Source organism: Pan troglodytes, chromosome 10, assembly GCF_028858775.2.
Source record: "Pan troglodytes isolate AG18354 chromosome 10, NHGRI_mPanTro3-v2.0_pri, whole genome shotgun sequence".
Classification (NCBI taxonomy): domain Eukaryota; kingdom Metazoa; phylum Chordata; class Mammalia; order Primates; family Hominidae; genus Pan; species Pan troglodytes.
Window position 1 is genome coordinate 140040799 of NC_072408.2, and position 17272 is coordinate 140058070.

General features: G+C 39.9%; 1 protein-coding gene across 7 annotated transcripts in view; it reads left to right on the forward strand.

Moving 5' to 3' along the window:
- ZNF10 (zinc finger protein 10) overlaps positions 1-15656 on the forward strand; it is a 26527-nt gene extending 10871 nt beyond the window's left edge. For 3 of the 7 annotated variants that reach the window (XM_009426619.4, XM_016922509.3, NM_001246447.2), the window contains 4 exons: positions 3082-3173; positions 9691-9817; positions 10472-10567; positions 14165-15656. In XM_009426619.4, the coding sequence (XP_009424894.1) occupies positions 3141-3173; positions 9691-9817; positions 10472-10567; positions 14165-15630 (1722 nt within the window). In that variant the 5' untranslated portion in view covers positions 3082-3140 and the 3' untranslated portion in view covers positions 15631-15656. Of the gene's footprint in view, positions 1-2132; positions 2268-2395; positions 2670-3081; positions 3174-9690; positions 9818-10471; positions 10568-14164 lie in introns of those variants that run through there. The other 4 variants (XM_063784666.1, XM_063784665.1, XM_016922503.4 and 1 more) reach the window with 4 other exon arrangements.
- Positions 15657-17272: the final 1616 nt, after the last annotated feature.

Sequence of the window (17272 nt, forward strand, 5' to 3'; positions counted from 1 at the left end):
GCCCATAGTGAGGACGGTAATAATGATTTGAAACTCATCCAAACTTAACATAGATATTATTATTAGCAGAGGAGGATAGTAAAACATTAGTTATAACTGTATTTCGTATTGCTAAGAAGGTAAGTACAGCAATAGAAAGTATTAAAAAAAATTGAGTTTCTAGGGAGAAAACCTATATTGCCTGAAATGAAAATATACCAGGTTAACAGAAGATTAGATTTCCAGAAGAAAAGTTGGGTGAACTTGAAGGCATAGCAGTAAAACTATCCAAAATGAAATGCAGAGAGAAAAAAGAAACCAGAAAAAAAATGAAAAGAACTTGAGTAAGCTGTGGATAGCATCAGGTAGCCTACCATATGAGTAATTGGAGTCCCTGAAGAAGAGAGTAAAGGAGAGATGGAGAAATATATGAAGAAATAATGGCTGGAAATGTCAAAACTTAATGAAACTATAAACCCGCAAGTTCAAGAAGCTCAAGGAACCCTAAACTCCAGAAACATGAAAAGTATACCAAGGAAAATAATAATCAGATTACTCAAATCAATAAAAGAGAAAATCTCAAAAGCAGCCAGAAGGAAAATACATGCTATATACAGAGGAATAAGGGATTACATTGGATTTCTCACCAGAAATAAGACATCTAAGAAGAGTGGAACTATATCTACAAAGTACTGAAAGAAAAAAATAACTGTCTACCTATTAAATAGAATTACACATTCAGGAAAAAACATCTTTCACCAACAAAGGTAACTCAACCTATAGAATGGAAGAAACAGGCCGGGCGCGGTGGCTCACGCCTGTAATCCCAGCACTTTGGGAGGCCGAGGCGGGCAGATCACCTGAGGTCAGGAGTTCGAGACCAGCCTGACCAACATGGTGAAACCCCGTCTCTACTAAAAAATACAAAAAATTAGCTTTGCATGCCTGTAGTCCCAGCTACAGGCTGAGGCACAAGAATTGCTTGAACCTGGGAGGTGGAGGTTGCAGTGAACTGAGATCTTGCCACTGCACTCCAACCTGGGTGACAGAGTGAGACTCCATCTCCAAAAAAAAAAAAAAAAAAAAAAAGTGGGAGAAACTATTTGCAAATCATGTATCTGTTAAGGGTTTAATATCTAGAATATACAAAGAACTCCTACAACTCAACAATACACACAACCCAATTGTAAACATGGGTAAAGGACTTGACATTCCTGTAAAGAAGATATACAAATGGCTAGTAAGCACATGAAAATGTGCTCAACATCATCAGTCGTTAGGGAAATGTAAAAACTACAATGAGATGTCACTTCATCCTTACTACGATGGCTGTAATTAAAAAAAATAGAATAACAAGTATTTGGCAAGGATGTAGAGAAATTAGAATATGCATATATATTCCTGGTGTGAATGTAAAAGTGATGCAGCCACTATGGAAAACAGTTTGTTGGTTCCTCAAAAAGCTAAACATAAAACCATATGACCCAGCTGTTTCAGTCCTAGGTGTATATCCAAGGGAATCGAATGTAGGAACTCAAACAGATACTTGTATGCCAGTGCTCATGGCAGTGTTATTCATAATAACCAAAAGATGGAAACAATGCAAGTGTTCATCAACAGATGAGTGGGTAACAAAATGTAGTCTCTACACAATGGAATATTTGGTCATTAAAAGAGTGAGGTTCTGATACATGTTAAAACATAGATGAACCTTGAAAAATGTATACTGAGTGAAATAAGCCAGACTCGAAAGGGCAAATATTGTATGATTCCACTTACATGACCTAAGTAGAACAGGCAAATTCATAGAGACAGAACGTAGATTAGGGGCTTCCAGGGAATAGGGGAGAATATGGAGTTACCACTGAGTGGGTACCAGAGATTCTGTTTGGAGCGATGGAAAAGTTTTGGAATTACATAGTGGTGATGGTTGTACCACACTGTGAATGTACTTAATGCCACTGAATTGGATACTTAAAAACAGTTAAAATGGCAAAAAAAAAAAAAAAAAAATATTTTACTGCAATTTAAAAAATTATATAATATACCAAAACCCACTGAATACACAGTTTAAATGGTTGAATTGTACCATATGGCTGTTTAAAAAAAAGCCAAAGGCACAAAAAAGACATTGTTAGCTATAAGAAAGCTGAAAGAATTTATCACTAGGAGACCTCCGTTACAGGAAACGTTAAAGAATGTGCTTCAGAGAGAAAGGAAATGAAACCAAATGGAAATCTGGATCTACACAAACGAGTAAACAGCACTGGCGAATGGTAACTACCTAGGTAAATATATAATATTTTTCCTTAATATTTAAATTATCTTTAAAATGTAATTGGCTATATTAGTTTTCTGTTGCTTGTAGCATATACCACAAACTTGGCAGCTTCAAACAGCATTTCCTTATTATCAGCTCTGTTGGTCAGAAGCGGTGCAAGCACAGCATGGCTGGGTTTTCTGCTCAGGATGTCTAAAGGCTGAAATCAGGGTGTCACCTGGACTGAGTTCTCATCTGGAGGCCGTGGAGAAAAATTCACTTTCAAGCTCACTCTTCTTGGCAGAATTCAGTTCCTTGTGGCTGCAGGACTGAGGTCCCTGCTTCCTAGCTGGCTTTCAGCTGGTGCTGCTCTTTGCTGCTGGAGACTGCCATGTTCCTCACACTGCATTCCATCTTCAAGCCAGTAATGGTGCGTCACATTTTTCTTGGGCTTCTATCTCTGACTTCTGTTCTGTGACCAGCTGGAGACAACACTTGTTTTTTTAATCTGTAAAGTGAGACTATTTGATTAGGTCAGGTTTGGTATTTTTTTCCTCAAAAAAAAAATTTGTAATGGTAGGTAGGATCATTCAGTTTTAAATCTTCAAATGTGGTGTGGAACTCCAGAGATTAAGGGGGTAAAAATGCAATTTATGTAGCTCTTCTCTTCCTAATCTTGGGGAGCTTCGGGCACTGTAGATTTGCTTATAGAATATCTCTGATGTTCCTCTGTATAGTGGGTGTTTGTGTCATACCCAGCTGGTATGAAGAAGTTTAGACTGACAATTTAGGGAGCCTCCCAGTCATAGCAAACTTAACTTATGTTTCTTTCTTTTTCCCAGCTTTGTCTCCTCAGCACTCTGCTGTCACTCAAGGAAGTATCATCAAGAACAAGGAGGGCATGGATGCTAAGTCACTAACTGCCTGGTCCCGGGTAAGCTGGGCTTTCTTCCCAGTTTCCAACTGGGAATTCCTTTTTGCTTTAGTTCCTTTGCCAAAGATCTTCAGAAATTATATCTTCTTCTCCAGCAGACTAGAATTAGGTTTTTGTTTTGTTCCCAGGTGAGTTAGGAAGAAGACAGATCACTGTGGGCTTTGGTCTTTCCCTCTCTTCTTTTATTACAGAAATTTTCAAATATATACAAAATAAAAATAGTAGAATAGTAGTGGAAAATATGATAGAATGGAATGAGATTAGTGTTATATTTAAAATGGACTGGAGGCTAATACAAGAAAAAGATGAACTCATGCTGACCAAAAAATTCAAAAACAGGTATTTACAAACAGTTATTCTTTTTTTGTTGTTGTTTAGACGGAGTCTTGCTCTGTCACCCAGGCTAGAGTCCAGTGGCGCGATCTCAGCTCACTGCAACCTCCACCTCCCGGGTTCAAGTGATTCTTCTGCCTCAGCCTCCCAAGTAGCTGGGACTACAGGCGTGTGCCACTATGCCTGGCTAAATTTTTGTATTTTTAGTAGAGACAGGGTTTCACTGTGTTAGCCAGTCTCAATATCCTGACCTCAGGTGATCCGCCTGCCTCGGCCTCCCAAAGCACTGCATTACAGGTGTGAGCTACCCCGCCCGGCCAAACAGTTATTCGTTTACAATTATATTCATATGAGGTAAGGGCATTTTGAAAACAATAAACAACACAATTCAGGATAATGCTTACTTCCAGCAAAGAACAAGAAGCACACAAGATATTTCAAAAGTATTAGGAGGAATGAAAGCATACTTAGGCTATATACCTTCTTGGCATGTCTGTACATGCTGGACTGCAGCGGATGGCACTTCTCATCTCTGTCTTCTTTAACACGGTATTGTACTGTTGTGTTAGTGTGTATAATACTATGAGACAGACGGTATTTTACAGCTAAGAGAACTGACTCATGGTGAAGTTAAATAAGCATTATCCAATCCAAAATTTAAGGTATACAGGCCAGGTGCGGTGGCTCATACCTGTAATCCCAGCACTTTGGGAGGCTGAGGTGCGCAGATCACCGAGGTCAGGAGTTTGAGAACAGCACGGCCAACATGGTAAGACCCTGTCTCTACTAAAAATACAAAAATAAGCCAGGCGTGGTGGCGTAGTCCTAGCTACTCCGGAGGCTGAGGCAGGAAAATTGCTTGAACCCGGGAGGCGGAGGTTGCAGTGAGCCAAGATCATGCCACTGCACTCCAGCCCGCGTGTCAGAGCAAAACTCTGTCCCACCCCCCCCCGCCCCCACAAAAAGAAAAAAACAAAAAAAACACAAAATTTAAGATGTACAGATTTGACCACAGGTTCGCCTGATTTCAAATCCGGTTCTTGACTAACATGTCATGCACCTTTCAGTGGTGTCCCCATGATATGCTTTGTCTCTGTGTTCACAGTAAAAGTGCAATGTATTACTTATAGGAATGCTAAAAGCACCAGGCCAGAAATCAGATAGCCACTGAAGTTAAAACTGGGCAGGCTTCTTAGAAACTGAGCAGCAATGAGTGAGTCAAGGACTAGTGGAAAGTAGCAGGCACACTGAACTTCAGTAATACGAGAATGAGGTGGGAGCAGAGTGTCATCACCATTAGGCCTGAAGGGATGAGAACAGGTTCTGGAAACCAGACTTGCAGTTCACAGAGGCTGTTCCCATCTGTCAAGGTACCTCCATTACGTCACCACCACTGCACTGGGGCAACTTTCTTGCCATATCCAGCTGGTGATCTCCATTGGTGAAATAAATCAGAAAGGCAGAGGGCAAGAGAAACCTTTGGTATAATCCACACAGCTCACCCTCCCTGGGGAACAGAGTAGGGTGGAGAGGAAACCTGGAGGGAAGGAGAGAAGATATCCAGCATACAGATCTCTTAGAACATTCCATTTAAAATTTTTTTTTTACATACAGTAACGTTTTCCACTTTGGATTTACAGTTCTGTGATTTTTGACAGATGCATATAGTTGTGTAGCCCCCACTTCATTCAAGATACAGAGCAGGCTGGGCACTGTGGCTCATGCCTGTAATCCCAACACTTTGGGAGGCGGAGGCGGGTGGATCACTTGAGGTCAGGAGTTCGAGACCAGCCTGGCCAACATGGTGGAACCCCGTCTCTACTAAAAATACAAAAATTAGCTGGGCACAGTGGCGGGCGCCTATAAACTCAGGTACCTGGGAGGCTGAGGCAGGAGAATTGCTTGAAGTCAGGGAACAGAGGTTGCACTGAGCTGAGATTGTGCCACTTCACTCTACCCTAGGTGAAAGAGCAAAACTCCATCTCAAAAAAAAAAAAAAAAAAAACACCAAGATACAGGGCAAACCCATGATCCTAGAATTCCCTATGTGCTACCCCTTTGTATATAGTCCATGCTTACTCCCCCTCCAGCCCCTTGCAATCACTGATCTATTGATTTTTACCTTTTCCAGAAGGTCACATAAATGGAATCTCATAGTATGAAGCCTCTAGCTCCTTTCATATAGCATAATGTATCGGAGGTTCATCTGTTGTTGCATGAGTCAGTAGGATGTTCCTTTTTATTACTGAGTAGATTTACACTGTGTGGCTGTACCACGTTTTGTTTATGCATTTCCTGTTGAGGGACATTTGAGTTTCTTCCAGTTTTTGCCAATTATAAATAAAGCCCTTTCTCAGGTTTATACATATGCATACAGGTTTTTGTGTGGACATAAATTTTCATACTCAGGTATTTAGCCAAGAGAATGATAGGTGTGTGCCAAGAGTACGTTTAACTTTATGAAAAATATGCAAATTTTCCAAAGGGGTTGTAGCATTTTTGCATTCTCACAGTAATGTGTGGGAGTGGCAGTTATTCCGCATCCTCACCAGCACTTGGTATCACACATTTTAAAAGTTTACCCTTTCTAATAAGTGTCTTAGAGGTATCTCACTGTCATTTTAACTTTCATTTCCCTAATAAATAATGATATTAAGCATCATTTGCTTATTTATTACCAACTACCTATATTCTTCTTTGGTGAAATGTTTATTTTAGTCTTTTGCTCAGTAAGAAAACTAGTCTGTTTTCTTACTGAGTTTTTTTTTTTTTTTTTTTTTTTTGGGAGACGGAGTCTTGCTCTGTAGCCCAGGCTGGAGTGCAGTGGCGCGATATCAGCTCACTGCAACGTTTGCCTTCTCCCGGATTCAAGCAATTCTCCTGCCTTAGCCTCCCGAGTAGCTAGGACTACAGGTGCATGACGCCATGCCTGGCTAATTTTTTTTTTTTTTTTTTTTGTATTTTAGTAGAGACGGGGTTTCACCGTGTTGCCCAGGCTGGTCTCGAACTGCTGAACTCAGGCAATCCTGAGGCATTCCCGAGGCCTGCCTTGGCCTCCCAAAGTCTGGGATTACAGGTGTGAACCACTGTGCTCAGCCTCTTACTGAGTTTTGAGGGTTCTCTGTACCTTATATGTACAAGTCCTTTGTCAGATAATGTGATTTGCAAATATTATTTCCTGGTCTCTGGCTTGTCTTTTCATTCTCTTAGCAATGTCTTTTGAAGAGGAAAAAGATTTTTAGTTTTGGTGAAGCTCACTTTGTCAATTTTCTATTTGTTCTTTTTTATTTTTTTGGAGACAGAGTCTCATTCTCTCGTCTAGGCTGGAGTGCAGTGGTGTGATCTGGGCTCACTGCAACCTCTGCCTCCAGCGTCGAAGCGATTCTCATGCCTCAGCCTCCGAAGTAGCTGGGATTACTTGTGTGCATCACCATGCCCAGCTAATTTTTGTATATTTAGTAGAAACGGCATTTCACCATGTTGGCCAGGCTAGTCTCGAACTCCTGACCTCAGATGATCCTCCTGCCTTGGCCTCCCAGAGTGCTGGGATTACAGGCGTGAGCCACCATGCCTGACCTATCAATTTGTTCTTTTATGGATCATGCTTTTGGTGTTATTGTTAAGAACCCTCTGAAGAACTCAAAATGACAAATATTTTCTCCTATGTTTTCTTATAGAAGTTTTATAAATTTATATGTTACATTTTGATCTATTTAGGATTTGAAATTTTTTTGCAGATTGACACATTTATCAGTGTGTAATATCCCTCTTTATCTCTGCTAATATTCTTTGTTCTTAATTCTATGTTGTCTGATACTAATACAGCCACTCTAGCTTTTGTATGATTAGTGTTTCCATAGTATATCTGTTTCTGTCCTTTTACTTTTAACCTCTCTAGGTTTCTAGGTTGTATTCAATGTTGGTTTTTTTTTTTTTTTTTTGAGTTGGAGTTTTGCTCTCGTTGCCCAGGCTGGAGTGCAATGCCGATATCTTGGTTCACTGCAACCTCTGCCTCCTGTGTTCAAGCGATTCTCCTGCCTCAGCCTCCCGAGTAGCTGGGATTACAGGCATGTGCCACCACACCTGGCTTATTTTGTATTTTTAGTATAGACAGGGTTTCTCCATGTTGGTCAGGCTGGTCTGGAACCCCCGACCTCAGGTGATCCGCCCGCCTCAGCCTCCCAAAGTTCTGGGATTACAGGCGTGAGCCACCGTGCCCGGCCCAATGTTTTCTTTTAGGTAGCAGATAGTTGAGGCTTGTGGTTTGTTTGTTTGTTTGTTTTGAGGCAGGGTCTCATTGTTGCCCAGGCTGGAGTGCAGTGGTGCTATCACAGCTCACTGCAGTCTGGCTCAAACTCCTGGACTCAAGTGATTCTCCCACCTGTCTCCCCAGTAGCTGGGACTATAGGCATGAGCCACCACATCTGGCTAATTTTTAAATTTTTTGTAGACACAGGATCTCCCTATGTTGTCCAGGCTGGTCTGAAACTCCAGGGCTCAAGGACTTGTGGTTTTTGCTATTGCTTTTTTTTGAGACAGGTTCTCACTCTGTTGCACAGGCTAGAGTACAGTGGTGTGATCACAGCCCACTGTAACATCTGGCTCCTGGGTTCAAGTGATCCTCTCACCTTAGCCTCCCGAGTAGCTGGGACTACAGGCACATGCCACCACGCCTGGTTAATTTTTGTATTTTTTGTAGAGACAGGGTTTTGCCATATTGCCAGGCTGGTCTTGAACTCCTGAACTCAAGTGATCCACTTACCTCAGCCTTCCAAAGTGCTGGGATTACAGGTGTGAGCCACTGCACCCGGTTGCTTTTTTTTTTTCTTGATAAAGTTTGGCTACCTGTTTTTTAATTGTTACGTTTAGACCATTTTTGTTTAATGTTATTAATTAATACAATTGGATTTAAGTGTGTTATTTTATTATATGTTCTCTGTATATCTTTTCCCCCTTCTTAATTTACTAACTTTATTTGGATTATTTGAATATATTTTAGTATTTCACTTAATGTCTTGGTTTTTCAGCTTTATATTTTTGTATTTTTTAATATTTGCTGTAGGGATTAGAATATACATATCTAATCTTTTACAGTCCACTTAGAGTTAATTTTTACTACTTCAAGCAAAATCTAGAAGCCTTACAACATGTGGGTCCCTTTACATTCCTCCCTTTTTGTTAAAGTTGTGTGTACGTCGAAAAACTGCACCAGAAAATGTTACAGGTCTTTCTTTCAACTGTTCTGTATATTTTTGAAAAATTTAAGAGAAGAAAACAAATCTATTATATTTACCCAGATATCTACTGTTTTTGTTATTTATCTTCCATTTCTGAGATTTCAGGTTTCTCTCTGGTATCATTTCCCTTCTGCCTGAAGAACTTCCTTCAGCACATCTTCTAGAGCAGAACTTCTGGCAACAAATTCTGTTAGTTTTAGTTCATTTGAGAATATCTTAATTTTGCATCATTTTTGAAAGATATTTTCACTGGATGTAGAAATTCTGGTTTGTCTGTTCTTTCAGCATTTAAAAACAAACAAACATTATTCCACTGTCTTCTGACCTTTATGGTCTTTGATGAGAGACCCTCAGTCACTCAAATAGGTTTTTCTCTAGATACAATCAACACTTATTTTTGATGTGGCTGATAAGGGCCTTGCATCTGTCTCCTGTTTCTTTGTCAAATTGTTTTGCTACTGCTAAAATATAATCTCCCAACTCTTCTGTTTTTTTTTTTTTTAGTACCTACCAATAGTCATGAAAAATGTTTTGGATAATTATTTTAGGTTATAAAACATGGCTAGGGTGGTAAATCTCTTAAGCATTAAGGTGTACTCGAATTAGGTTCTTTATTTACGTAGTGTAAAAGTGGGTTAACTTTTTTGGAGAATGGATGATTCCCCCTGCCATAGCTGTTTAAAATTTAATTTAAATAAAAATGCTTATGACAGTTTTCTTTAACCTAAAGCATCACATAAAACTTGTTTTCAGACAGTAGGTACCTAATAGCCATTCCTTTTAAGACTTGACTAGAATAAATACTACTCACTCCTAGAATAAATTGTGGTCCATCCACTTTACCTGCCCCAGTGCTGTCAGCTTAATTTCTCTTCCTGTTAGCGATCAGGAAAGGGGGATAGCAAAGATGCATATCTGGTGCAATGCAAATGTGTTTGATGTTGTAGACACTGGTGACCTTCAAGGATGTATTTGTGGACTTCACCAGGGAGGAGTGGAAGCTGCTGGACACTGCTCAGCAGATCGTGTACAGAAATGTGATGCTGGAGAACTATAAGAACCTGGTTTCCTTGGGTAAGACTAGCTCTGTTTTTGAAGATTTTGGTTCTCCATTGATCAAAAGGTACAGAGACCCTGAAGCATGTATCACACCAGAGTATAGGCTTGGCGTTCAGAGACCTAATTTCTTTGAGGCATAGAACAGGGTTTTTTTACTCCAGCTTTTGTGGAAAACTTGTTTTAATGTATTGAAGTTTTAAAAATGCCTCTTTAAAAAGTTTTCTGGCTGGGCGTGGTGGCTCACGCCTGTAATTCCAGCACTTTGGGAGGCCGAGGTGAGCGGATCACAAGGTCAAGAGATTGAGACCATCCTGACCAACATGGTGAAACCCCGACTCTACTAAAAATACAAAAATTAGCTGGGCGTGGTGGCGTGCTCCTGTAGTCCCAGCTACTTGGGAGGCTGAGGCAGGAGAATCACTTGAACCCCGGAAGTGGAGGTTGCAGTGAGCCAAGATTATGCCACTGCACTCCAGCCTGGCAACAGAGCGAGACTCCATCTCAAAATAAATAAATAAAATAAAATAAGTTTTCCTGCCTCTGTCAACTTTAGAGTCCCTGCCAGTCCTGCAGAGGGTTGGTGGTCAGGTTGAATCTGAGATGTTTCTTTGTGCCTACCTCAGAGCTCCCCTGACTCTTACCCTGTTCTTTGTCTTTCACTGTGAACAGGTTATCAGCTTACTAAGCCAGATGTGATCCTCCGGTTGGAGAAGGGAGAAGAGCCCTGGCTGGTGGAGAGAGAAATTCACCAAGAGACCCATCCTGGTGAGGACCAGTCAAGAGTTGTCATAGGCAGCAGCCCAGATGGGCTGTGAGGTGCTAGAACTTCTAGAGATAGTGGTCACTGGCCCTCCTCACAGACCCTTCTTCCTGGGAAGACTGAGTTTATCTGGCCCCTGTTTCCCCACTGCCAGTCTTTACATTCCATTTGCATTCAGAGGCAAAGGTTTCTCTGTCTGTTGACGTGCTTGGTTTCAGCGCTTGCACGTGTCGCTCTCCTAATTGTTACCACTAACCCTAGCATCTTGTGCTTTCGTTTGTCATAGAATCACTTCTTGCATTTTTGCCTCTCTTTGTTCTTTCATGTGACCCCTTCCCACAACTCAGTTCTCTGTGCAAGCTCTGGAGTGGGACTCTTATCACCTTCTTTTCTGAGAGTTTGTTTTCTGCCAGGTAGAAAACTGCTGCAGAGAGCTCATAATTCCTGTTGCCTCAACTCTCCTTCCTTTCCAGAATGGCTGCTCACAGAAACACCAGTTTTTCCTACTGTACTTTAGATCTTTTTTTCTTTTCGAGATGGAGTTTCACTCAGTCTCCCAGGCTGGAGTGTAGTGGCGCGATCTAGGCTCACTGCAACCTCCGCCTCCCAGGTTTAAGCGATTCTTCCGCCTTAGCCTCCCAAAGAACCGGGAATTACAGGCATGCACCACCATGCCCAGCTAATTTTTGTATTTTTAGGAGAGATAGGGTTTTACCATGTTGGCTAGGCTGGTCTCAAACTCCTGACCTCAAGTGATCCGCCCACCTTGGCCTTCCAAAGTGCTGGGATTACAGGCGTGAGCCACCATGCCCAGCCTCTATCTAGTTTTGTATTTAATGTTTTAAAAATTTATTTATAGGCATTTCCCTGCATCTCAGACTTTGAGTGTGATGTAAATTAAATCTGAGTCTTACTTGTCCTGTAATTTAGCCTCAAGTTCTTTCCCATGAAGGCTTTTATGATTCCTCATTAAGTATTGGCCTCTTCCTCTTCTGAACTTCCACTTAGTTTAAATCTCTACTTTGAAATATTATCATAAGCTCTTTTTTACTTTTTAGTATTTGCCTTGTAGGTGATTGTATCAAAATGGTATCTCAAAGCAAGTCTTTCTTTGGGACCATGGGAGGAAATATTGTTATATTTTCTTTTTATTACTTACCTTCTTTCTTTCTTTTCTATTTTGTTCATCTAGTAAGCTTTCCTGAATGTCTGTTGACAAGTATCCAAAAATAACAATTATTAACTGGACCCAGCAGTTTATATTTTTATTGAGAATTTATTGTCAAAAGAAATACTCAGACTTCATGGGCTTAAAGGCATGGAGTTTTACAGAATCTACAAGGCTGTAAATTCATTATCAAATCAAAAAATATAATGAATGATGATTTTTAAAAATCAGATGATTAGTTGATTGATGGGTCCAACAGACTTCGACAATAACTTACTGGCATGGCTGTATTACATAATATGTGGAAGATTTTAGGATATTAATAAAACACCTCATTCTTATGATCAAACTCTCCACTCAGAATTGTCCTCCATAAGTGCTCAGCACCCCCCTTATCATAGATATTCTTCATAGAATCTTCCAGTTGGCATTTGTAGGTTGAAAAACTTCTCCATAAGATTTTCTGATGTTCTGGGTTGGGGAAAGGGAGGAAAGGGTGGTGTATTTCCTATTAAAAATCATCAGGATGGGGAAGAAACTAGGAACTAAGTGGTAAGGGACAGGACTGGTCGGGGTGGGATTGTATAAGGAAGTCATTTAGGGACCAGGCGTGGCACAGGGATCATTTACCAGGTGTATTAGTTTCCTGGGGCTGCGGTAACAAAGAACCAGCAGTTAGGTGGCTCAAAACAACCAAAATGTATCATGTCACAGCTGGAGGCTGTAAGTCTAAAATGAAGATGTCAGTGGGGCTCTGCTATGCTTCTAGGAGAGGGTCTTTCCTTATCTCTTCCAGGCTCTGCTGGCCCCAGGTATTCCTTGGCTTGTGGATATATCATTCCAGTCTTGGTCTCCATGTTCACATGGTCTCTTCCCCTGTGTCTGTGTCTTTTTTATGGAGGACCACCCTCATACTGGATTAGGGGCCCATCCTATTTCTGGTACTACCTCATCATAACTAATTACATCTGGAAAGATTGTATTTCCAAATATGGTCATATTCTGAGATACTGAGGATTAAAACTTCAACATACCTTTTTTTAGCGGGGGGGATACAGTTTAACCCATAATACCAGGTAAGAGTGGAATGTCACCCCACTTATGTAAGATGAAGTGGTATTATCAGTGTATTTTTTAGGTTTGGGATTATATGTTTTACCTGAAAGACATTGAGAAACAGATAAAGCTCTTATTCAAGAGAAATAATTTGCAGTAATATACACAGGTAGCAGATGGCAGAAATTCTAAGAGCGTATGGGTCAGGCTTCAGATTCTAAGTTCACATCTTGTGGTAGTAGTCCTATCAGTTGTTAAGTCCTTATGTTTCAGAGCGAAGAAATCAAAAAAATGAGAAGAATGATGATGATTATTGTAAATCTTATTGCTTTGACCATAGGAATGTGCCAGAGACTGTAATAGGCTCATGCTTTATATAATATAATAATCTTAAATAACAAATACTATCATCCTTAGATTACAGATAAGCAAAATGAATTCTTCAAAGTTTAGCAACTTGTCTAAATTCACCACTAGTAGTAATATAAAACTTAGATTAGAACTTGTATCTTGGTAACTTTTGTGCAGTTACTCTTCCAGCTTGTCATGTAGCCGCTCTGAGAGGTCTGTTGTGTCACTTATCTGGGTGTTATTCTATAGTGCTTCTGTGATTTGGATAAAAAGCATTGCCTGACGTATGGCTGCATTCATGGTTTAAGAATACTAAATTGGGCTGGACGCACTGGCTCACGCCTATAATCCCAGCACTTTGGGAGGCCAAGGCGGGTGGATCACCTGAAGTCAGGAGTTCAAGACCAGCCTGGCCAACATAGTGAAACCCTGTCTCTACTAAAAATATTAAAAATTAACCAGGCATGGTGGCAGGTGCCTGTAATCCCAGCTACTTGGGAGGCTGAGGCAAGAGAATCATTTGAACCTGGGAGGCGGAGGTTGCATTGAGCCAAGATTGCGTCATTGCACTCCAGCCTGGACAACAAGAGCGAAACTGTCTCAAAAAAAAAAAAAGAGAGAGAATACTAAATTGATAGTAATGTGAAGAATGTGTGTCAGGGGAAAGTCCTGACAACAAGTAGACAGGTGAGGAACTTACATTGTTAATATCTGGATTAGAAAATAAGAGTGCAGTCCTTTTTATGGAATTTCCCTTATTTCTACCCTCACCATTGATACCCTGATCCCATGTGTCATGCTGTGTCCTGTGGCTTCTCCTTACTCCTTTTGCCCTTTGTGAGTACTGTATACCACAATGCATTTATTGTTTACCGCTCCATTCTTCCTTTTCTCATTCTCTATCAAAGTTATAAAGCCATATTTGAAAGCAACTGTGTACATCTTGCATACTTTGTCTCCACATACATCCTAGCATTCTCACCTTAATACTCTGTTTAGTTACACAAACATTTTTCATTTCTTTCAGATTCAGAGACTGCATTTGAAATCAAATCATCAGTTTCCAGCAGGAGCATTTTTAAAGATAAGCAATCCTGTGACATTAAAATGGAAGGAATGGCAAGGAATGATCTCTGGTATTTGTCATTAGAAGAAGTCTGGAAATGTAGAGACCAGTTAGACAAGTATCAGGAAAACCCAGAGAGACATTTGAGGCAAGTGGCATTCACCCAAAAGAAAGTACTTACTCAGGAGAGAGTCTCTGAAAGTGGTAAATATGGGGGAAACTGTCTTCTTCCTGCTCAGCTAGTACTGAGAGAGTATTTCCATAAACGTGACTCACATACTAAAAGTTTAAAACATGATTTAGTTCTTAATGGTCATCAGGACAGTTGTGCAAGTAACAGTAATGAATGTGGTCAAACTTTCTGTCAAAACATTCACCTTATTCAGTTTGCAAGAACTCACACAGGTGATAAATCCTACAAATGCCCTGATAATGACAACTCTCTTACTCATGGTTCATCTCTTGGTATATCAAAGGGCATACATAGAGAGAAACCCTATGAATGTAAGGAATGTGGAAAATTCTTCAGCTGGCGCTCTAATCTTACTAGGCATCAGCTTATTCATACTGGAGAAAAACCCTATGAGTGTAAAGAATGTGGAAAGTCTTTCAGCCGGAGTTCTCACCTCATTGGACATCAAAAGACCCATACTGGTGAGGAACCCTATGAATGTAAAGAATGTGGAAAATCCTTCAGCTGGTTCTCTCACCTTGTTACTCATCAGAGAACTCATACAGGAGACAAACTGTACACATGTAATCAGTGTGGGAAATCTTTTGTTCATAGCTCTAGGCTTATTAGACACCAGAGGACACATACTGGAGAGAAACCCTATGAATGTCCTGAATGTGGGAAATCTTTCAGACAGAGCACACATCTCATTCTGCATCAGAGAACCCATGTGAGAGTGAGGCCCTATGAATGCAATGAATGTGGAAAGTCTTACAGCCAGAGATCTCACCTTGTTGTGCATCATAGAATTCACACTGGACTAAAACCTTTTGAGTGTAAGGATTGTGGAAAATGTTTTAGTCGAAGCTCTCACCTTTATTCACATCAAAGAACCCACACTGGAGAGAAACCATATGAGTGTCATGATTGTGGAAAATCTTTCAGCCAGAGTTCTGCCCTTATTGTGCATCAGAGGATACACACTGGAGAGAAACCATATGAATGCTGTCAGTGTGGGAAAGCCTTCATCCGGAAGAATGACCTCATTAAGCACCAGAGAATTCATGTTGGAGAAGAGACCTATAAATGTAATCAATGTGGCATTATCTTCAGCCAGAATTCTCCATTTATAGTTCATCAAATAGCTCACACTGGAGAGCAGTTCTTAACATGCAATCAATGTGGGACAGCGCTTGTTAATACCTCTAACCTTATTGGATACCAGACAAATCATATTAGAGAAAATGCTTACTAATAAATATGGGAATTTTTCACAAAGAGCAATGACTTTATTTTGCATTGGAGAACTCCTGGAGATAAGCTGTACAAATTGAATCTATGTGGAAATGCTTTCAGTCTTGTTACTATCCTATTGCACATTAGAGAATTGGTCCTGGAAGGGAAAGAAACCACAGATTTTATTTCAGTACACAAATCCATCAGATTTTCTTCTTTTCATGAATTCCTACAGAAGTAATTGGCCTGGGAGCATTCTTGACCAAGTCTTAAATGCTAGAATCTGAGAAGGAATTATTAAATAGGTGAGTTGTTGAGCGAGAACCCCTTCATTTGAAAAGAAATGAGTATGCTACTATGGGGGAGTTGTTGCTGAGAATTAAGAAATGATACAGTTAATGCAACAAAAGATGGAAAATAATATTTCAGTCAATATGTCATTGTTTTCTTGACTGTGTCTCTCTTCTGGGACATTTAGTAGTGTTTGGTATGTTTTATGTGTCTGGTAGAAACCATATTTTGGTTAACAGCAGGAAAAATGCTTATAATGTAGTACAATTAAAAACAACACATCTCCACTACCAGTGCTAACCCATTTTTAAGTACATTTGCATGTGGGCAAGAATTGAAAGTATACAGATAATTGAACAGAATTGATTTGTTAGATAAGGAGATTTTGACTGAGTTTTATAGTCTGTTTAATGTTGCTGTAATAATTATTTTAAGAAACTTTTAAATATTGTAAGAGGATATCTAGTTTCTCTATTCTACCATCAAAGAAGCTTTTGACTACCACCTGTTAATGAGCTTTCCTATTCTAAATTGTTTTGGGTCACAGAGTTCCACTTTTTCCACTCTTATTAGCACTGCAAAAGCTCCTGAGAATTTAAAAACACAGTAATTCTCTGGATGTTAGGACCTAGGGGAACATTGGGCATTTGAACATATCAGGGAGGGTCCCCATTTTAGTGGGAACAAGTATTTAAACAATATTTAGAGCAAGTGTCCTCATGTGATAAACAGAGCACAGTCCAAAGATACCCTCTTTCTCAAGGTAGTCTTTTATCTTTATAAAGAAAGATTAGTGTTTAAGAGCGTAGACTTGAGCTAGACTACCCAGGTTGAAACCCCACTAGCTGGGTGATCTTGAACATGCTGCTTAGCTTCTCTGTGCCAAACTTACTGATATCCTCATCTGTAAATTAGCGATAATAATAGTACTTACCTGGTAGGATTATGGTGAGTATTAAATGAGTAAATGGAAACAGCTTAGAATAGTGCCTGACATATATTATGTTCTCTGTAGTTACTGGCTGTGATTATTAATAATATTGCCGCACCCTAATATCTGTTATTTAATTGAAATCTGCTTGTGTGCTTATAAGAATTTACTGAGTTCTTACTTCCCTTACAGTCATACATGGTTTTTCCCTTTTGCCTAAATCAGAACTCAACAGCCTGGGAAAATCACTGACAAATAGTGGATATAGGTTTCATTTCTGAGGATCAATAAACAGCTTGTAATGTTGTATACACATTTATTCTGTTTGTACAAAGGTTTTCCATTCTATGGAGAGGATCCCAGTCTTCAGATTCTCTGGTAAGTTAATAACCCACAAAAGATTCAGGAAGAGGATCTATTTTAATTTTCTCTTTCATTC